This window comes from Condylostylus longicornis, unplaced genomic scaffold (assembly GCF_029603195.1).
Source record: "Condylostylus longicornis isolate FDR11 unplaced genomic scaffold, ASM2960319v2 ptg000020l, whole genome shotgun sequence".
Lineage (NCBI taxonomy): Eukaryota > Metazoa > Arthropoda > Insecta > Diptera > Dolichopodidae > Condylostylus > Condylostylus longicornis.
The window spans coordinates 2,206,527-2,230,681 of NW_026577989.1; the positions used below are offsets into that span (position 1 = coordinate 2,206,527).

Here is a 24,155-nt window from a genome sequence, read left to right on the forward strand (position 1 = left end):
AAAAAAATTTTACATTTTTTTATAACTTGCATGTAATCCCGGTGAGCCATTAAAATTTTAGGATTTGATCTGTTAAATGAATTTTATATTTCACGAATATCCAACAATTTAAAATGCAGTGTGAACATGGAGCTCATGTGATTGTCAATCAGTCAAAATATCCTAATATTAGTTTGATTTGTTTCGATTTTGGGAAATTTTTCTGACTTTTCCGTAAAAGAAGTTGACATATCTTACGTTAACGAGAATCGAAATCAATCTGTCTGACGTGGAATATCTGTGGAAACAGTGAAATACACAAATTATTTCTTAGTTTAAAGAGTTAATAAAATTTTATTCGAAACTTAGACCTAAACAAAAATGAATTATGGAATAAATCAACAGTATCCGCCGCAACAGTTACCACCGGGTGGAGTATCAAATATGGGGTCACAAATGACAAGTACACCAAATTTAAATAATCCATCCTTAGTTCAGCAAGGTTCTAATTATGGAAGTGGACAATTACCTAAAACACCTTTTACAAACAACATTCCGTTGAATTCGCAATTAAATGGACCCGGTAGCATTTCACAGCACTATTCTCAATCATCGCACCAGCCAAATTCAACTCCAACTCAGCAACAAAATGCACAGCAAAATCCGAGTACGATTTTACCCCCACCACCTGGAAGTTTAAAGCAACCAAATTTAGAAAATAATAACGTAATTACTTCTAATCAGCCTCAAACATTGCAAAATGGTCAGCAGGGTAACTACTATAATAATTTAAATACAATGGGTCAGCCAACGAATGCGCCTTCATCCCAATTACATCAAAATATTGCTACACGACCGAATCAAAATATAATGACAGGTCAACACATTCAACAATTAAATACTTCAAAGGTCAGTCAACCGGGCTCTTTACCACCCACTCAATCGACTCATCAAAATTCAATGATACCTCCGTCGTCTCAACAACAGTTCATCAATTCAAATCAGCAGCAAGTATATCAACAAAATACGAGACCTCAATTACCTCCACAAACAAGTTTACCCCCAATGTCACTTCCCCAATCAACACCAAACACTGGAATGCCTTCGAACTCTCAACCAATTCATCAAATGGCTCAACCAGGAATGCCTTCTTTATCTCAAGCTGGTATGCCTCCTAAGCCGCAAGGCAGTACTTCAAGTATTCCGCAACCAATGTTGCAACCGATGCCTCAATCTAACGTTCCACTAATGAATCAGCAAGGAGGAGCAATTCCTGCACCATTACAATCACCAATGCAACCAATTTTGCCTCCGGGTGTATCTCCAATGTCATTTCAACAAGGTATGTCCCAGCAATATCAAAACACTAATATGATAAATCAGCAGCAGCCGTATTTGAATCAACAACAGTTGCCCAATCAAGGTAGTATGACATATCCTAGTGGGCCTGGAATGCCACCACCTGGAATGCAGCAAAGAGGGCAAATGGGTCAAATAGGTAGACCAGGGCAACAACCGCAATATAATATGTTTCCACAACAAATGGCTCAGCAGCAGCCACAACAACAAAGGCGTTTAGATCCTGATCAAATGCCAAATCCAATACAAGTAATGTCTGAAAATCAAAAAACTTCTGGCGGAATTTTTGCAACAAATAATGCAGGTATGTTACCACCTTTAGTTACAACCAAATTTATCACGCAAGATCAAGGAAATTCAAGTCCAAGGTTTATTCGGTCATCAATTTATTATGTCCCAGCTACCTCAGAGATTTTGAAGGCCACTTCATTGCCATTTACATTAATTTTATCGCCATTTGCTAATGCAGTTGAAAATGAAATGTCTCCACCAATAGTTGATTTTGGAGAGCTCGGCCCTGTTCGCTGTATAAGATGTAAGGCTTATATGTCGCCGAATATGCAATTTATAGATGCGGGAAGACGTTTTCAATGCGTACTGTGCAAGGCAACAACGGAAGTTCCTTCCGAATATTTTCAACACTTAGATCATACAGGACAACGACTTGACAAATACGAAAGACCGGAGTTGGTACTTGGCACATATGAGTTTGTGGCTACAAAAGATTATTGCCGTGAAAATACTTTCCCAAATCCTCCGGCTTATATTTTTGTTATCGATGTATCCTACAATAACGTTAAAAATGGGTTGGTAAAATTACTATGCAATGAGATTAAAGCAATTTTAAAACACTTGCCTGTGGACGAAGGCCATGAGAAAAGTAAAATAAAAGTAGGGTTTATAACTTATAATAGCGTTGTTCATTTCTATAACATTAAAAGTACTTTAACACAACCACAAATGATGATTGTTGGAGATGCTAAAGAAATGTTTATGCCGTTATTAGATGGATTTTTGTGTGATCCAGAAGAGTCATCTTTACAAATCGATTCTTTGTTAGAGAAAATATCAACAATGTTTGAGAATACTAAGGAAACCGAATGCATATTATATCCTGCTGTGCAAGCTGGTATCGAAGCTTTAAAAGCATCAAAATGTCCAGGTAAATTATTTGTCTTCCAATCGTCACTTCCTATTTCAGATGTGCCTGGAAAGTTGAAGAATCGAGATGATAGAAAACTATTAGGAACCGAAAAGGAAAAGTCGGTTCTGTCAGCTCAGAATACTGCATATGCGGAATTAGCTAGAGATGCTGTTCAAGTTGGTTGTTCCATTGATTTATTCATTTTCAATAATTCATACATTGACTTAGCAACAATAGGTCAGCTCTCAAGATTTACTGGAGGTGAAGTTTATAAGTACACATACTTTCAAGCTGATATAGATGGACAACGTTTGATTAAAGACTTAGTCCATAACATTTCAAGAGCTACAGCCTTTGATGCTGTTATGCGTGTTAGGACTTCTACAGGTGTTCGACCAACTGAATTTTATGGTCATTATTTTATGACAAATACGACTGATTTGGAATTGGCAAGCATAGACGCTGAAAAATCAATTGCCATAGAAATCAAACACGATGATAAATTACCACCTGATGAGAATGTTTATATTCAAGTAGCTCTATTGTATACATCTTGTAGTGGACAAAGAAGATTACGAATTAATAATGTGGCTCTACGTACAACAACAACCATAGCAGATGTATTCAAAGCGTGTGATTTAGACGCTACCATATTATTTTTAGCTAAACAATCAATTATAAAGTTATTGGAACATTCACCGAAAATAGTAAAAGATCATTTAATACAGGTTTCGGCACAAATTTTAGCATGCTATCGAAAGCATTGTACATCACCAACCTCAGCTGGTCAATTAATATTACCGGAATGCTTAAAATTATTACCATTATATATATCATGTATGTTGAAAAATGATGCAATATCAGGTGGTTCCGATATGACATGTGATGATAGATCATACGTTATGCAACATGTTTTATCATTTGATCTGCCTGCAAGTACAGCATTCTTTTATCCGCGTTTAATGCCTATACATAATATAAACATAGAAGATAAAAATTTACCAAGTCCAATTAGATGTAGTTATGAAAAAATGTCACCCGATGGCGCATATATATTAGAAAATGGCATGTATTTATTTATATGGCTTGGTAATATGTTATCCCCAGAATTTTTAAAAGATTTATTCGGTGTTCAAACAATACATGAAGTTAGTCAAGAACGTTTAGGTTTCAGAAATGATACCGAACTATCTTTACGTATATGGCAAGTAATAGATGAAATTATGAATGAAAGAAAGAAAAGTATGAAAATAACCATTATTAAACAACAGGATAAACTAGAAACAGTTTATCGTCACTTTTTAGTTGAAGACCATGGATGTGACGGCACATTAAGTTACGTTGATTTCTTATGTCATATGCATAAGGAAATAAAAGAATTGCTTAATTAAAAAATAAAAATAAAACAACGGAAATGTTCATAATGAAATCATGAAAAAAATTTCGAAATTATTTAAATAAAATATAAACTGATTAAATTCGTATGCAATTAAAATTACTATGATTATTATTATTATTATAATTATAAATTTCGATTTAATATTCAAGGAAAGGAAGATAATTAATTATTTAATTAGAAGAAAATAATATTCTTTTTAAAAAAAAATTAAAAAAAAAAATTAAAACAAAAAAAAAATCGAAAAATGTTACATGAATATGTTATTATATATCTATCTAAAAATCTTAATAAAAACTATATTTTTTTTGTTTTTCAAAAACGAAATTAGGTTGTTCATTCTATTTTCTTATTCGTTTTAGGTACATATGTACATTTATGAATTTACTTTTTCTATACGTAGTCTAACTAACGTGAATATTATTATTGTATTGAATCAGACAGGATTACTAAAGAGTAAACTAATAAATAAAGAACCTTCTATTTCTAAATCAACTTTGATAAAGTGCGTATGTAGCACACGAAATATATTAGGAAAAATAAAAAGTATTTTATTTCGAATAAAAAAGAGTTTTCTTTTCATACATCTAAAAAAAAATTATTGTAATTCGGAAAAATTATCAACTATTGAAGAATTTTTTCTGAAAACCTTCTACCTATTTCTGCTATACTTTTCTTTATTTTATCACATTTTCTCGAAAACATTTTTTTTTTAATTTGTGCTTGGGCTGATTCATTGAAATAATAGTATCATTAATATACTCATAATTCGTTTATTTTATGCATACGAACACCTAAAACATAGCAGACTTTTAAGTTTTATTTTTAAAATTTTTATTAACTTCTGATAAGAGTTCAGTACCACTATAATATCAGGGCATATCAGTGCAGGGGTAATAAATAATTATAAGTCTTTATTTACATATTTATTTTAAATTATTAATAAAAACTAAGATTTTATGAAATCTTATCAGTTTTGATTTTAGAATTGAAAACAAAAGAAACTCTCGAATCTTGTATAACACATATTACTGCACTGCACATATTAATATGCTTATTGAAATAATGTAAACAAATATGCATACATACGTACATAAATACGAGTATGTGATAAACATATAGCTTCATTATTTTTTGTTTATTATTTATTTTTGAAATTGAAAAGTCAAGATGAAAGTGAAAGTACATAATCTTCTCAGTAATAATAAGAAAAAAAAAACACAACCACACAAACTGTATGTAAAATTACCTTTAACGCATACTTATGTATACGTATACAACTGATGTTTGTTCGTACATGCAAATGTATGTACACACTTCATTAATTCCGTTATTTAAAAGAATATTGTTAACATGTTAACCTTTCGAAAATATAAGATGCAAGGTTAAGTACCAAGTACAAAAATTTACTTACAAAATAATACCTACAAACAGTGAAAGAATGTCAGCGTATATTGTTTACTTAATTTGGGAGATGTTTAAAAGTTCTTTTGTACAAATATTTGTTTTTCTTTTTAAAGAGTGCTCAATAATTCTTTAATGATCCACATTCATGTATCGTTTGTATGTTAGTTCATATGTGTGTATGTATGTATATCGATTTATTGGTATAGTGACATTTTTATCAAGCCTAATATTATATAATATATATATTATAATTTTTATTATAATTAACATACATACATAATATTATATAAATAATGAAGATATAATTATGCATGTCATGCTTCAGTTTCATATTCCTTTTGCGGATTTTAGTAGGCAAGACGGGTAACTATAGCCTGATGTAGTGTTCTTTATATGTGTTAAATATATATACGTACATATGCATATGTATGTAAGTATATATAATGTTATTAAAGCCAAAAATATTTACTTAACATAATGTCGAATATAATTTTTCTAGTGACCTAAATCATGGTTTGAACTCAAGATTCTTTGGTTGAAGGACTTGAACACCATTCTACACCATTCGTCAGATTATAATATAAATCATACTTAAACAAATGCCTATACATGCATATTTTACATGTACATTTATTTCTTCAAAAAATTTGATCAATATCTTTATATAGCATACACTCTAATATAATCTATTAACAATGAAGAATTTGTATAATTTTTATTATGAATATTCCATGTTGGTAACCATAAATTTTTGGCACGCCAAAATTCTGCCATTGCCGTTGGCGAATTATTTATCCACGGTTTTCCAGTAGTACTTTCAGCATCGTCAGGGAAATACGTTATTCCACCAACTGCCAAACTAATTATTAAATAAAACTGTAAAAAAGAACAAATAATCGAGTTAATTCTAATAATATTTCTAAAATATTAATGTACATTTGTTCACCTCATGATCAAATGGTGCCATTTCACTACCATACTGCCATGGATTATCTAAATTATAGTCTTCACCAAAACGACCTCGATTCCAAAATCCTCGATCAGTATTAACTTTACCTGTTTCAATATCATCAATGCTAAATTTTATAAATTCTGAAGTCCATTCCATTTGATACTTATGAAAATTTTTATCGAAGCCTAATCCTTGTGGTGAATTTTTTGTAAAATGTGTTGTTTTGTATGCATTTACATAAGGATATGGTCCAAAATGTAAAGTTGAACTAACTTGTTCAGCACCAATATTTACACCATTCTGTAATTATATAACTTTTATATATTCTTTCTTTGTTGTTATGTTCGCAAATATTTAAAAATTAGAATTTTACTTTGAAAAGATTTAAATTTCCTCTTGATTCGATTATGTCAATTTCACCGGAACATGGCCACGATCCGTAAGTATTATGTTTTGGTAAAAGCCATATTGCAGGCCATAACCAGTCACCAGAGGGTAATTTAGCTCTTACTTCAACTTTTCCATACTTAAAACTAAATGATTTTACGCTACGCAAACGTGCACTTCGAACTGGATTTATTACAGTTAATGGCGTTCCATTTCTTTCACAACCCCAATACGAAGGATTTGTACATCTGAATATTTAAAAATTAAAATAATAATTTAATTTTTTTTCTTAATAAACTATTTATTATATTGATTATATTACTCGTCGGCTGGTGATCCTCCTAAAATATTAATAGTTCCACTCATCAAAAATTCCTCTCCAAAAATATCTGATGTTAATGTTGGCCGAATATGTAAATTTCCATTTTTAACAAAACTATTTGAACGATTATTTGTATACCATTGAAATTCCCAATTCTATATATGTAGTTTTAATGTATGTATATATATAAACTGTATTACAATTCATTTATCAATTTTTTATTATTTAAAAAGCAAAATTCATTGAAAATTTAAAATATTGCAGAATTAATTAGCTTGCAAAATAACTTACCCCACCTCCAGCTAATGTATTTTCATGTTGCCATTTTGAAAAATCCAATGTATCGAAATTATCTTCAAAAATTAGATCTCCAGAGCAAATAATTCCTGAAAAAATAATCTAATTTATTATTAAAAAAATTAATTTTTATTTTATTTTTTAAATTTTAATAACACTCATGTAAAATTTGTTGAAAATTAAAAATTGCCAATGTCTGATAGAAATTCATAAAACAATAATAGAATCAAAACTGGTCTGTAATATTAGAAACATATATGAAAATAGTTTTTCCTTTGAAAATTAGTGCTATAGCTCAAGAACTTTCAGCGAATTCCAAAAAATATACCTATATTACTACTTTAATGAACAATTCTATAACTACTATACACATATAGGGAATAAAAATGTCCTCTGATAAACAATATATAAATATGTATGTCTAGCTGGGCTTTGACCCTTAAAACTGTTACGCGCATTATTTTATCATTATAAAACTAGCCAGCAAATTAATTAATAATTAACACTTTTTAAATTTTAAATAATAATGTTTTCACAAATTTTTATAGTGTTTTAATTATAGAAAAAATCTATTTGTTTGAGCTCTTTTTGACAACATATCGTTTCTTGGTAGAATGAACCCTTCTCTGTGTTAAATGTGGGGTGGATTATAAACCCGTTGAAATTAACTTTTTTATTCTTCATTTATGTTACCCTGCGACTTCCTCAGTTTTATCACAAATTTATTCGTGAAAATTATTCCAAATTACCGTTCGCTGCAATTGATAAGGGCTCTTTGGTTTCTCATTAAATTTTTGTGTTTTTTTCTTTTTGAAACATTTTTTTTTGTATTTAGTTTTAAATTCTTCGTTACTAATATTTTTACTTGCATTTAATTATATAATTATGAGAATAATTAGTTATATGTATGTATGTATATATTTTTTGCTTTTTCAATGAACTGCGTAACTACATACCACATACTACAAAAAATTATTAATATTCTCACCAGTTTTATTAACAGTTTCGCCACTAATTGTAGTAATCGATACATTTTCACAGTTTCCATTATTATTCTGACAAAATACTAAATTTTGTTTCATTAAATTAATTAAAAATAATTTGAATATTATTTTAAATAATTTAACACTCATATTTTTTAAGGGGTTTAAAAAAACAAACCAAAACTTATTGAACACACTTTGAAAATTCAAAATTAATCTAATGTTAAAAATAATTCTATAAAAAATTAGAATTTAGATTTAGTTTTAACTTTTAAATTATTACTCGTAATATTAAATGTTGATGAGGTTTTAAAATTTAATGAAGGGAAATAGGTATGAGCAAGGGTTTTTAAAGATTTTCATTTTCCCATGTTTGTTTATTGATTTTTTTTTTTTGTATATTTTTTTGTGTTTATTTAAATTTTCCGTTAAAATCTGGATATGCTACAAGTTCATTTAATGCACATAATCGTCAATGGAATTTTCGCAAAAATAGTGAAAAACAGATAAATTCTAAAATGATCTAATTTTTTTATGCGGTCTGTTAGGTTAAACTACCTATTTATAGAAAAAACCATGGCATACGAGTAGTAATAATACGGCATACCAGTATACAAACCAGCTTATGAGTTGTGATTAGCGAATTGACTATCAATATACCATATTATATTAATAAAATTTCGAAAACCTATATTATATTAAAGTGAAATTCCGAAACCTTTATATAAATCATACAATAATAATTATAAGAAAATTAATGGCAATTTGTAAAAGTTATAAAACAATTTTTATGATTCCCATTCATAAAAAAAAATATATTTTTTTTTTCTATAGTCTGTCACTTTTGAGATATCCACAATATTTTTTTTGCACGTTTTGTTTTGTTTTTTGAGTTGAACGAAAGATTATTCAAGCATAAAATAGATGCATCTATTAAAAAATATTAATATGAATTCATTTTAACGAACATTACATTACTTAGTATATAAGATTACGCTAATTTCAATAAGATAAAATTTTAGTTTTAGGTTGTTCTTCTAAATATCATTCTTTTAAAGCATAGTACATGCATTTAGTGACGCTACCATGATTTTTTAATTTTTTTTTTTGCGTAAATTGTTCTTTATACTATTCTCAGTTCATATTATTCATATGCTCTTTAAAATCGTTTCAAGAAAATAGCAATAATTGAATTCTTATAAAATGTAATAAAGACAACTAAAATTTTTCAGTTTTGCAGAACAAGCATTTCACTTAAAAAGTAATTTATGATCTTATTTGAATATATTTTTTTTTTCTACTAGGTGAAAAAATTCCGAAAGACGAAGAAGGACGGCGCTATCTAGCTTTTTTCTCCGATAAAATTGGCCCTGCAGACTAACTATTACCTCTGCGTTAACTTGGTCTTTCCATACAGGAATTTAATACCTTCCATAAGGAAATTGGTACTTTGTGTTAAATTGAAAGGTCTTGTTCGGTCAAATCTTTCTGTCATAATGCCATTGTCTAGCAGCCGTGCTCCTTCTATATTTACATGCTGTTCTAGACGAGCCCTTTGCTTTGTAGCATAACTCGCAATTTCATCTACAATCAAAGGAATTCCTAAGACCCTGTGGATGTCACTGTTACGTATAAACCATGGCGCATTTACCATGCCTTGTAGAACCTTATTCTGGAATTTTTGAATTTTGTTATTGTAAGTCTTCTTGGCACAACTCCAAAGTTGAATGCCATATAGCCACATTGGTTTAATGATTCGGTTATAAATCAATATTTTTTTTTCAATCACCAAATTGGACTTACGATCTAGGAGCCAATTATTTGAATATAAATTTAATTGTACTTAAAATTCGGATGTAATTTTTTACTCTTAATTCTTGAGGAGTTTAAGTAAGTGTGGTAATTTTCTACTGCAGATATTGTTTTTAATTTTATGTTATAATTAAAAATTAATGTATTTTTCAAAATTGTGTTCCAAGGTATACACCTTTCAACATATTATTTTTTAATAACAGAGCTAGCGTCAGCTTGGATTATCAGCAAATGAAATTTTATTACTGAGTACGTCAAATTGATGGCCGTTTACTTGAAAAACATAAAGTAATTTTTTCAAAATCAATATTTTGGAGTTATTGAAATTTTAATTTACTTTATCGTTTTTTTCTTTTCTATTTCTCTAATTCACTGATGAAATTCGATATTTGCAAACTATAGAGTAATAAATTTAAAGTATTCTTTATTCATATTTAAATCATGTTAACAATACTTTTTAAGCTAATATACTTTATTTTATGTTTATTTATATATGTAAAGGTACATGGTAGAACAATATGTGTGATTTTAATATTAAGGTGGGCAATAATACTAATAATACACTTACATACATTGTAATTAGTAAATATTATACTCAATAATATATCATTGTTTTCTATATTTTTTTTTTGTTAATTGTGCTTAAAGATCGTATTAATTGAATATTTCGAAATTTTTCTCGTCAGCTCAACTAGGTACATGATCGTATAAATATGTAGATATGTATATTATTCTTAAAAGCTTTTTCAATTTGATCTGTTGAATTTCGATTATAAAAAGTCAGAGTAAGTCAACATGTACATACATATATAATATAATATGTATGTTTATGCAAATGCAGGTATTCCTAAGGAAAACGTATGATTCATTATAATTTAAAGGTTAAAATATTTAAAATTTTTCAAATGAATCTATGTCTCTAAAAATATTTTTTAAAAATGTCAATCATACATTTATAATAGGAAATGTTTGTTGCAAATGTACACTGCAGCGACAATGCTGTAATTTTGATGTGACATGTACTGTGGTTAATTAGGTTAGCAAGGAGACTCGTTTCCTGTTTCTGCATACATATGTACATATATTTAATTTAAAGTAATTATGAATTAAAGCTTTAAAGTAATTATGAATTTTCAAAGACTGTAGCTTAAAATATTGTAAACATTTATACAATTATTTAAATTTATCTATTATTCTTATTTATTTTAAATGAATTTTACTAATAATTTTTAAAAACATAATTTGAACAATTGCAGTTATATACATACATGTTCGCTTTAAGTATTTATTATATTTTTTTGGTTATTAACCTACATACACCTTTTATATCTTTTACTTTAAATTTTCTTAAATTCTTGATTCTATTCTGAATAAAATTCAGAAAATTTTTGCATGTACATAAATACATATACCTACGTATGTATGTATATTATGTATAGATGAATTATGTTATACATGCATGGTCTATGTGGGTAGCAAAACAAATAATATTTTGCATATTTTATAATCTTATACTATTTGTATAACTAATTTGAATAACTAAGAATAAGAAAAAAAAAAAAGAAATGTACATATTGACTATCCAGATTTTTCTGATATGACCTTCATATATGTATTATGTAGGTACTTATATTTATTATAGAAAAACAATGTTACCTTACCATACAAACATAATATCCATATGTACATGTATATATATACTTCTGGCTTAAGTAAATTGCAGCTTAAAATAAAAATAATTTACCTACTTCATTGAATTTTATACGTGGCAATTCGATATATGTACATATGTGTAAATGGATGTTGCTATTGAAATATTAATTAAAAAATTCTTAATCAAAATAAAAAAATTTTTCTTTATTCAAACAATAATTATAATAGTTTACTCCACTCCTACATTTTAATAATATAAAGTCGAATACAATTTAATTAATTAATATTAAAAAAAAGAGGAGTTTGAATTGAAAATAAGTGCGTTGTCGGGACGATTTTGAAATTTATAATAATGAGAATTGTTTATTTATGTACATACATACATGGTTGAATAGATAATGTGCAGAAGTTAGAAAAAGCACACAGCAACCCGATTTTGATACATTCTCAGCAGTTCTAAGGGTAGCATTCTTGAGTATTCAAAGAAATTCCTAATTAATATTGTGAATTTTGTTTCCGGAATTTATTAAGTTTTAAGTAATGTTTTATATACACATGTACATAAAGTATTATAATAATCCAGTGAATTAATTTTTAATACAAAATACCTTGCAAAACACACTATATGTATTCTTTTTTGTCCAAACTCGACTGTATCAAAATTCCAATTTCAATAAGGAAGTAGATAACCAAAAACAAAAAAAAAGAAGTTTAAAAGATAAAATAAGGTCACATACGTTCATAAAAATTTGTACCTGTAAGTTTTATAAAGTATTTATAATAAATTGTCAAAAAATACCGTTATTTTAATAAAAGTTGTTCATTTAATTTTAAATAAAGATTTGACGTGGCTGAATTGGTTAACAATTTCGGCTAATTTTTTGTTGCAATTTCGTGCAACATTATGACGTCATAGAAACCCGAAGTATGTATTTCTTGTATCTTAATACGTGAAAGTTAGAGATTATTGGCTTCAAACAAGTGGTACACTGACCAAGTTATGCTATGTCTTTTAATATTTTTATTTTCATTCTTCATGTTATGTCCACACATACGTATGTATAACTACATATTTATATATACCTACTAACGTAAAATAAATAAAAATTTCAAATTATGGGAGACAAAAGATTGCAATATTTTATTATAAAGTAAATGAAAATAAATAAGGAATTGACTATATTTATAATGTAGCTAATAATTGTTATAATATAATTATATGTAAAGTGTTGTATATATACATGCATATGTATATAAGCTCATATAAATAACAGTACTCCTTCATTGTTATTCTGTTCACAATTTAAAATTATTTGCTTTGATAAAACAATAAAAAAGTAATATTAAAAAATTTAGACATAGTGATTCATTAATATAACAATTTTTGGAAAGCGGTAAATATATAGCATTATGTATTTAAGAACTTAAATATTTTTATTTTGGAAGTTAATCGTGATTCAATGATATGCAAACAAATTTTAAATATTTATATATATACATATAAATATGCACATGCACACATATAGATACTTGGTCGAAATGCAATGTGTAGCAATCCAATTCATTTTAGTAAACTATTTGTAGAAAAATTTAATTTTTTTTCCTAAATCAAGAAATCAGTATGAAACACCTTGTATTAGCGAACTAATAAAAATATTTTAATTGCTCAGTTTGTCACTAAGAATTTAATTCAAAAGAAGATGAAACAATTCCAAATCTGTATTGAGAAGTTATAAAACTAAAAAAAAAATATAAAACTAGAAAATAAAAAGTAAAAAATTTTGAAACTGAGAAAATGGAATATTAAAATAACTTAAAATTGTGGAATTTTTGTAAATTAACCGACATTTCATTATTAAGTCAGAAACTTGTCAAAACCGACCGATATACTATGTGTGTTCATATATTACATATATGTATACATATGTATAAATTGAAGTGGTTTGTTTAGATACCTGAAACTTTTACTATTACTTTCTTCAATTACACAATAAACATTCTACAATTTTTCTAGAAAATTTTTGTCTACAAATTTATTCAGTTTTAGGGCACACATGAACGCTAATAAAATTAATGAAAATGTGTTTTTTTTATATTATTGTGCACCCTAATCCAAAATAACATTTTTACCGTATACTTAGTACATAGTTCTGTTTACGTGATGTATTGATGAATTTTGTATTAACACTATTATGCTGTATTGCTGACTTTTCTGCCAATACGATATTACGGCAATTGTGAAGTCACTGGTATTGTATAAGGTGAATTGCATTCACATACATACACACATATATGTATATAAAATTAGTTTTTTTAAATATTTTTGGCATTTCAAATATTTCCAAATATTTCGGCATTAATGTTTAAAACTTTGTATTTTTATATTATATATAAAATTTTATACCAATACAATTGTAATCAATGGAATTTTTAAATTATTTTTAAAATGGAATATTGTTATACACATATATACAATGTATTTCAATTCTAGTTTAAGCGAATATTATTTTTTTTTTTGCGAAAATCGTCATAAAACTTTAATTTAGTATTTGCAAAAAAAATTTTTCATGTTCATAATTGAATATATTAATGCAAAAAATAAATATTATTTCGGTTAAAAACTTTCTCAACACTTATAAATTTAAACAAAAATTTTTATTGTATTTTATCTTATTATTTCTTTTCCTCTTTTAAATAAATAAAATATTATTTTGTATATAAGAAAATTGATTTTAAACATTAATTTTTCGTTTATAATACTGTTTTGAGTGAATTTTTTATCCCTACTATTTTTGGAGTATATTGTTAACTTTAAAAATTTGAGCACTATTTTTTTTTTTCTTATCGCCTTAGTAGTTGAATGATGCTGGATATATAGATGCTGTTGATATATATGAATGTAGTTTTTTTCTAGATTATTAAGTGAGCATAGATTTTATAGCAAATTAAAAAAAATTGCATATTGGGTTTCTACCAAAATGTAGATCTAACATGAATTTTACTTGCTCTGCAATATAGTTTTAATTACTAATAAACTAATTCGACGTTAGATCTGCAGTTTGGTAGACGATCATTAACTTTCATTTTTATAGTAAATATCAAAAACGATAAAATGCATACGTGATTTCCATTTGATAACTCATATATTTTAAAATTAACAGAATTTTAGTTCGCATACAAAACTTACCCATATAACATTTAATAAGATTAACTGGATAGGTTGTACATTTTTATAGTATAAAGGATATAAAATACAATGTTATCAAATCGAAAAGATTAAGAATAGTGAGTGGGCAGTATGCATTCATTTCTTTTTCTGTACCCTTTTATCGTCTAAGAGAGTATGCTTTTTCTTGATAATAATGTACATATGTATATATGCATATATATTTTCGTATTCAAAATATTCATTTATAATCAAAATTATACAGAAACCTATTAAAATATAGGCATTCATACATTCATATGTATGTATATTTATTTTGAGTAAATAAATAAATACATGTATGGATCTAGATTTAAAACTTTAAAACAATTTCTATTTTTGGATCATATTACATATACATATGTTTGAGTCATTGAAAGAAATTAAATTTCATATTGTGTATAATTATATGTATACATATATATGGTATGTATTCTACAGAAATATTTTAAAATTTAATTGATGAAATAATTTTAATAGGGTATATTAATATTTTAGATTAATTTTCGGTTGGGAGTAAAATAACAATTATTTTAATATATTTAACTAATACTAAAATATTTAGGTATTTGTGTTGAACTTGAAGTTTTATATTGAAATTTTAATAGTTTCAATATACTCGTAAAGTTTAGAGTTCTACATAAAATGCCACACATGTACGAATAAATAAAAGTCATATTAGGACAATAGTAGAATTTGCCTAAATACTGTTTATTTTGAAAACCAATTCACAAAATTTGGCCCTACATAAGTGTTTCTCTAAAATTTAACCTGCAATTTTGAAGAACTAAAAAAATTCGGAATATAGAGTTGAAGTATGTATATCAAATTTTGAAATGTATCCTGACATCGAGATTATATTTCTATACTATATCACTTTAAAATTCAGCAATTATAGGGCTTAATTAAATTCTAATTTAGCAGAATTTTACTTTCATATCGAATCAGCGTCAACATATATAACTGTTTAGTTCAGATTAAACAAAAAATTTCTAATATTTGATCAAAAAAGGTATAATTGTAAATAAAATATTATCTTATGATAGACCTGCATAAATTAAATTTTATTGAATTATTTTTATAACAGTATTGAATAATTGAATTAAATTTTAGCTAAGCCATTAAATTATATGGATATATTCACTGATATATCGGCGGCTTGCCAACTACAACTTAATACAATTAGACTTAATATAAAGAATTTAACATACCTACATAAAACATTTTCATAGTATTCATAATATATATTTTGAAACTAAAAATGTTAAGAAAAATAAAAATAAAATAAGAATAAAATGTAAAGCAAAAATATAAAAAAGAAGAAAAATAAAAGAGAATACATGGTTTAATTTTTAATTTTTCATCAATCTGCCGCCAGTTCTACCCTGGCATTATTAAATTAAGCTTGGCATATTAGTAATATATCATCAGTTGAATTAAATAAATTAAAATAATACTAACTGTATGTACGTAGTTTTAAATGCATATTATATCGTACATTTAAATATACATATATAAGTAATTTTAAATAATATTGAATTTACTTATGCATACATTAGTATGTATGTATACACGTAATGTATGTACATTATATTTAAAGTATAAAGAATATATTTACAAAGAGATAAGACGAGAAAAATTGTAAATGGAAAATTGCAAAAAATTCACTAATTAAAAAATTTCAAATTGTGCCTGAATAAGAGTGAATCTTTAATTAAAGAAGAGTTGAAGAAAAAGTGTATTAAAATTGTGGCTGAAAAAAAAAATTCTTAAATATAAAAATTGTTTTCATTGTACATATACATACATATAAATTCACAAAATTATACAAATAATTATAATGCATTTAAAAAATAAAAAATAAATTATTCAAAAGTATTTTATTTTTGAAATCAATCGTGCATTCCTAAACAAATAGTATACATATGATGTGTAAATGCTATCGGTAATTGGAAATAGTTCCATATTGTACCTATTCAATAACGATAAAATTTAGTTCACTTTCAATTTAATTTAATTTTCGAGTTTTTTTTAAATATACGAAAATATAACAAATTTATATCAAATATTACTCTACATATAAATAACATACCAGTAAAAATATATTTAATAACTACATAAATATTAAATATTTAAATAAATTAAATATGTTGTAAAGAGATTATTTCCGAAATCTGTTGACTAAAGGGTAATTCAAGAACATAAAATTTTCCACATCGATGCGACAGTGATAACGCTATGATTTCTTACTAATAGTGATGTAATCTCGATTCTGATATGTGATTCACATTTTTGGACATTCTTTTTTACAATTACAACATCAAAGATATGGTTTTTTCAATTGTTGAGGATCCTTGTGTTCAATTTTATTAGACGAATTTATGTGCAAGCTGAATTTAACTTAAAACATAAAGAATTTTTTTTTATAACAAATTTAAATTCATCAAAATAATTATCTGACGGTCATTTATAAATTGATTTATAAAAAATTAATTTTCTATCTTTTAAATTAGCTCTGGGGTTTTTATATTATTTCTATATTGTACCTGTGGCTTTATTTCATGTCTCCCACACTTATGTACATATTAACATATTATATGTATGTATATACATATGTATATATGCATTTTATTGTATGTCTAAATATGGCCATCAGTAAGTGTCTGAGTTTTTGAACTTTTTTTTTTTAAGACAATCTTATTCAGTGAGTCATAAAGAAATTCATTTTAAATTTTATTCCAAAGCATATAACCATTTGTTGTTTTAATTTTGTGCGTTTTAATTCTTCAAAATTTAAGAAAAAGAAAAATTTTAGAAAATAAAGAGTTTTTAGAAGAAATTGTATGTACTAGTGTTCATTTTGAGTAAATAAAAAAAATTGAAATTAAAAAATAAAAAAGAAGTAAAGATGTTTTTCAATTTTTCTATTATAGTTTGAAATAATTGTAATAAAATTTTTTGTTATTGTGTTTAATTTTCTAAATTTAAATTTTAATACAGATAAAATTCATTTTAAATTTCATAAACTGAATACACAAAAATTAAAAATTTCAATAAAAAAAAATTAAAATTTTTTTGTAATATTTAGTAATAATAATGTCATCAATTACAACAACATCCCCATCAAAAGAACAATTTTGTTCCTTTATATCAGAATTTATTGATAAAAGTAAAAAGATTATTGTGGAATCGGTAAGTATAAAAAATAAATAATCAATAATTCATTTATTTATTTATTTTATAAATTTTTTTCAAATCATCATTTACAAAGAAATATTGAAGAATGAAAAATCAAAATGTATTTTGAAATTTTATATTCAAATTTATTTAAATTAGAATCCATTTTGAAAAATTTGTACAGTTATAAATTATAAACAAACGGTTATAAACTAATTTACTATAATATATGTATAAGTATTTATATGAATAGTTTAAGAATGTGTGTACATATATAATGTCATATTTGTCATTAGAAATGATATTGTTATAAAACTAAAAAATTAGTATATTCAATAATTTTGATAAAAGTTATAAATTACTTCAATTACAAATTTTTAAAATCAAAAAGTTCTATAATTTCTAAATGAGAATGATATTAAGCGCATTTAAAAATTCAGAGAAAATTTTGATCGCTATAAATAAAATAAATTGTGCAATACTATTTTTTGAAATTTAATTGAATCTGCAACGCTGTTTGTGAACGCTCTGGCACCCAAATTAATTTTATGACATTATTTATGACAATAAGCTAGTAAAATCCCAATACAGCTGCTATTATTAAAATAGTATCCGTGCATTTTATTATAATTATTACAGTGAAATATTTTTGTAATACAATGCACTTAAGTTGATCTGTAAGAAATTCCCGCAATATTTGAATTGAATCCAAAATTCTCTATTCATGTAAATATTGATAATTCGAGTTGGCCGAATATTAGCTTTCATATAAGTTCGGCTTAATATATTTTATAATTTCATATTATGTATGTATGTATAAAAAATAAAAAATTTACTTAAATCTAATTGTTTGATAAATTTATTGAATTAATTTTTTTTCGATTTAATGCAATTTCAATATTCTTAAAGAATTTCTTGGTTAAAAGAATAAACGAATATTTGCTAAAAACTTCTGCAAATATTTCTGCAAAATAATTATTGTATATTTTGCTTTCTACATAACTGCTTTGATTTTTTTTTTAATTTACATTAAAAATAGTGGGAAAAAACAATAATAGTTTTAAATTTTGCCTTTTGTAACTTCAATAATCTTGTTTAGTCTTAATATGAATATTATGAATGGGTGGAAATAAAATAAAAAACGAAAAAACAAAAAAAAAAATTTGCAATATTTTTTGGCAAATCATTTTAAATTCAGAATTCTATAAAAGCCTTCTTAATTTTCTCTTAATTCTTAAAGTGTTGATTGTATGTAATATACGTACGAGTATATTTTTGTCGTCTATTTAGCTCTTTTATGAATTTCAACTTTTTTTTTTTTCTTTAAGATTAAAAACCTTGTTTTATGGTAATCAACTTATATAAACTAAAATTTTCGAGACGTTGACCTTAAATATTAAGTATATTTTATTTGAAATTCACTCTAAATGATGTAAACTTGTTTTTTTTTTTATAATTCAAGCCACCTTATAAAAGGTATTGTTTATATTGAAATTATTAGAATAGATTTCGTTGAATAGACAATTTTGAATTGGTTCATTCATAACATATTTTAAACTTAATCATAAGTAGAACTAATGAACTATGCTTTGTGGAAATAGTTTTTAAAAATAAAATTAGTTAAATACTTATGTACTATATATGTATGTACATATGTACAAATACTAAAATATAAGTTATATTGAATAGCTATAGAAATTTACCAGGTTGTCTTCATATATTTTTCTTCTCAACTTTCAAAAAAAAATGCAACTTGAATGCTTTATTTGAGAAAAATATGTAGAAAGTTGTAATTTTTATTTTTCTTTATTTAATTTGATTAAATTTCATATTTATTTGTAATATGAATTAATTAAAAGATTTCATGAAACATTGAGGCACAGTAACGCATTCAGTGTATATATTATTTAAAATAAAGACTTCATTAGATCACATGTCTCGCACCTATAAAACAACATTAATGTATATATATTTAAAAAATACATAAATTTTACATTCTGAGATTTTTAAATTTGATTTGTAGATTGCAACAAGTAGATTGCGTGGTAATTCACAACCACGTACCATCAATTACAGTTTTTGGTTAAAAACAATTAATATGACACATACCTCGTTGGGAAAATTGTTTATTTACTGAAACCCATTTATATAAGATACGATCAATCTTTTAACAGTATAATGCTCTGGGTGCGATATTCTTAAATATTGTTTATATAATTTTTCTAATAAATTAAACATTATTTGTAATCGATTACACATGCATGTTGTTTCAAACGAATGTGTATATATATACATATATACAATGTAGAAACAAGAAGAAAAAATAAAATAGAATCGTTCAGATCGATTTTCGTATACAAAGTGAAGGATGAATTCATATTTAAGAAACAATGAATTATTCAATTAGTAAAAAACGTAAAAATATTTCCTTTAATTGCACTAAGCAGATGCTCAAATATTTACATACTATATTATAGATCATAATACAAAAAAAGCGAGCTATTCCATCCGTTCGAAATTTCAAAATTTTATGTATATCGTACAATAAGAAAGTTGTATAAAAGGCGGTTATATAAATTCGGTGATTAAAATTGCACTGCTGTAAATGTTAAGTTAATGTTGAGCGCTATAACAGAAGTCCATTTTAGATTATACATTTATAGTCACATAATTAACATATATACAGGCATATATTACATATATTTTTATCAATAATGTATTAATAACTAGATAAGAGGACAAAGGGGTTAATTTACATTTGCATTGTGACATATTTTCTCATTAACAAATTGTAAAACTATTACTTTTACAATAAGTAACTAAAACTATATTTACTTGTTACTTATGTATCTCCTATGTGCACTGTCAATCTCGTCTCCTATTAAGTTTCTAGCAATAAGAGTAATCACAATTGAAAATACTTATATGAAATTTAATTATGCTCTATCCGAAAAACTTGATTTTCATCAAAATGTTAGTTAACCCCTTTGTCCACTTACCTCTTTTATTAATGACAATATTAATATAGTAAATTAATTTTCAAATCCTTTTAAATAAAAAGATTTATGTGTCAGCATAAAACCCTAAATTATTGACAAATAAATTTTATTTACATTTTTACATACATACTTAATTTTATGTAGAGATTTATTTAAAATTTTTTGGAAAAAAATAAAGTTATAGATAGAGTTTTCATTTTAATCATGTTGCTAAAGGTTTTCTTAGGATTTTTTTTATGATACCTTAAGCTTATGTTATAATTCTAAATTTTTAATTTATTTTTAGGAGGACGTTTTAGATTACGATGCTGTTGAATTAACATTATTGTTAAAATCAATTGGTTTTCAATTACAATCATTAGAATTTTTTTCGAAACCTGATGATGAAGCTAAGGATATTGAAATTGAAATAAAATGTAAACGATCTGGATTACATTCAAAACTTAAAATGATAACAAATAATTGTACGTGTCCAATTAATGATCCATCATCAAATAATAATTCATTTTGGGAAGTTCAAGGCATAGCACCAGTTTCTGGTTTAATGAAACCCCAAGTGAGTGTAAATTAAAGACTAAATTTATATATATGAGATTGTATATATTTACATATATAAATACATAATATATTGTGTAATAATTTGTGTGTTGTGTAGTATTTGTGGTATTCACCATAATTATGTATGGTGAAATTAATTCAATTTTGTGATTGTGTTGCTTTTTTGCATTTATGTCTGATTGAAGTAACATAAGTACAATGTTGAATTTTTAATTTCTTCCATAGTTATTTAATTATAATAATATAATTTTCAATTTATTCTCATTTATAATCAATAGGGGTTAGTTCAGGATACTTCTTGTAATCTATTACCAGAAATAACGAAGAAAACTAATAATTTGGCAAGAACAATGTTAACTATTTTACAGCAACATTATAAGGCTGATTTCGATCCTAAAGGAGCCAAAATTAAGCAAGTTGATGTTAAAGAGTAAGGATTTTTTTTTGATGCTAAAAAGTAAGAAAAAATTGCTTATGCTATATCAAATCTATTTTAGAATTTTAGAACGTTTTCAATCAAAAAATATTAATATGGATTCGCTCAAACCAAATACTGATTGTCCTTCTCCAAATAATGTATTAAAAAAATCGACGCAACATTGTTCGACTCCATTGAGTTCCATAAATGTTGACTCCACCGCTTTATGTGTGAGTAAAATATGGAGTTGTCATGGATTCCATTCTAAAAAAACGTCCATTTTCAATAAAAGCAAAATCAAGATAGAAAACCTATTTTTAAAATACTTTTTTCTTTTTTGCTGTTAAAAATCTGTATGTTTTTTGATTTTATATTTTAGGAAACAAATTTGACCGTACAAGTAGATGACGGTGATGTTCAAGCTTATAAAGAAACCAATGGAGCAAATGTAACAAGTGAAACTGATGTAAATTATGTTACAAGTATAGAAACTGCTAATAATGGCATCAATTTTGCTATTAATAACATTTTGTTAAAAGACAATGATACTTTTGATCAATTGAATCCAGAAAATGAAAAAGAAATTTGTTTAATCGAAAATATTACTGAAGCTCGCAAAAATTTAGATACTGCTTTATTATTATTAAAATGTAATGTTACGAGGGAAATTTCACCAGGTTCGTCAATTTTAACAGTTACTCCTCAAAATTTAAAGAAAAAAGGGCAAACATCTAATACCAGAAGATCAACACCTCTAATTTCACTTCCATTGGAGAGATCAAGGTTAGCGAATTCCAATAATTTATCAGTAGGTATGTATGTTTATTTGAGAAATATGAAAGTTTATTAGCAGGATTTATTTTTATCTATGTATATACATACATATTTGATGTTGTTTATTATTTATCATTTTAGATTCTCGAAATATGAGACGGCATTCTGTTGGTGGTCGAAACGATGCATTTTTGTCATCATCTTTATCGCCTTCCGAAGCTGAAATATTGACCATGCGGCAAGGAAGTGATTTGTCACTCGATAACTTGAAAAGAAAACCGAAACTAAGTCCTTTAACAGGGAAATTAATAAAACCAGATACTCCACGTCCAAGTAGTGGAAAAGTTTATGGAATTAAAGCTAGTCTTGTTAAAAAAGCATTATCGACTCCTCATCAAAGATCTGCTAATTCTGCAAAACCACCTATTAATAAAGCACCTGGTCAAACAACATCAGATATTGGTAGTGTTAATGGAATAAAGAAAACAATAAAATGAATTGGTTCTGCGTAATGGAATATGATGGGAGCGTTAAATTACATTTGTATTCGTTTTTAACATTAATATCCTATTTTTTTAATAATTTATATATGTATGTATGTATATGAAAACAGAAAACATTCTCATTAAATTATTTATTTTTCGATTTGTTAATTTTTTCAATAGAAAATATTATTTGATATGAATTCAATAAAAATTATAAAAAAACAGTCACTTTTAAATTTTACAAATACTAAGTGGGTAGGCATCTGCAGAAATTGTTTATTATTTATATACATATATACGCGTTCTTCTATGTGTTCTGTAATGCTAATTCTTCTTTTGTTATTAGGCCGAAAATATAGTTACACAAAGTAAATTTAACAATTAAAAATTAAAAAAACAATATTCTCACCTGCAGAAGAATCACAAAATTAAAAATTAGCTGATTACCTACCAGGAATTAACACTTAACTGAGTTATTTTTTGATTTTGTCTCATGGGTTTATTTAACGTTTTTTTAAAACTAGATAAAAATTTACTTATTCATGTCTTCATATTTTATTGAAATTTCAGAATTATCCTTTGTCTTTAAAATTGCAGTATAGAATACGTTATTTAAATGCAATTCAGCCTTTGTTATTGCTATATTGTAATAAAGCAGTAATCCAATTTTGAAGCTAAATTTGTGTTAAGATATACTTAACCTATTAAAAGAATAGAATTAATTGCTTTGCTACAAATTCTGTGTTAAAACTTTTGCAGAATTACTAACTAAAATGGAATACTAAATGCAGTATAGTAATAAAAATGGACTGGGTTTTTCCAGTTTTACAGTTGTTTAGATATATTTT

The 24,155-nt window shown here is 25.7% G+C and overlaps 3 protein-coding genes across 3 annotated transcripts; 2 read left to right on the plus strand and 1 right to left on the minus strand.

Annotated features, from left to right (window-relative positions):
• Window positions 1–249: 249 nt before the first annotated feature.
• On the plus strand, window positions 250–4,205 carry LOC129606619 (protein transport protein Sec24C). Its single transcript, XM_055517028.1, has one exon. It carries the CDS (start codon window positions 361–363, stop codon window positions 3,871–3,873), a length of 3,513 nt encoding a protein of 1,170 aa, XP_055373003.1. The 5' UTR covers window positions 250–360; the 3' UTR covers window positions 3,874–4,205.
• Window positions 4,206–5,945: 1,740 nt separating this feature from the next.
• Window positions 5,946–9,880, minus strand: LOC129606642 (beta-1,3-glucan-binding protein-like). Its single transcript, XM_055517055.1, has 7 exons — window positions 9,655–9,880; window positions 8,232–8,309; window positions 7,238–7,332; window positions 6,947–7,101; window positions 6,611–6,872; window positions 6,232–6,537; window positions 5,946–6,161 (listed from the first exon to the last, which is right to left on the minus strand). Exons 1-7 carry the CDS (start codon window positions 9,878–9,880, stop codon window positions 5,946–5,948), a joined length of 1,338 nt encoding a protein of 445 aa, XP_055373030.1.
• A 7,838-nt stretch (window positions 9,881–17,718) lies between these two features.
• Window positions 17,719–23,524, plus strand: LOC129606672 (uncharacterized). Its single transcript, XM_055517103.1, has 7 exons — window positions 17,719–17,737; window positions 17,985–18,088; window positions 21,359–21,628; window positions 21,909–22,060; window positions 22,128–22,278; window positions 22,428–22,860; window positions 22,964–23,524. The coding sequence occupies exons 2-7, from the start codon at window positions 17,993–17,995 to the stop codon at window positions 23,317–23,319; spliced, it is 1,458 nt and encodes a 485-aa protein (XP_055373078.1). The 5' UTR covers window positions 17,719–17,737; window positions 17,985–17,992; the 3' UTR covers window positions 23,320–23,524.
• The last annotated feature ends 631 nt before the right edge of the window (window positions 23,525–24,155 follow it).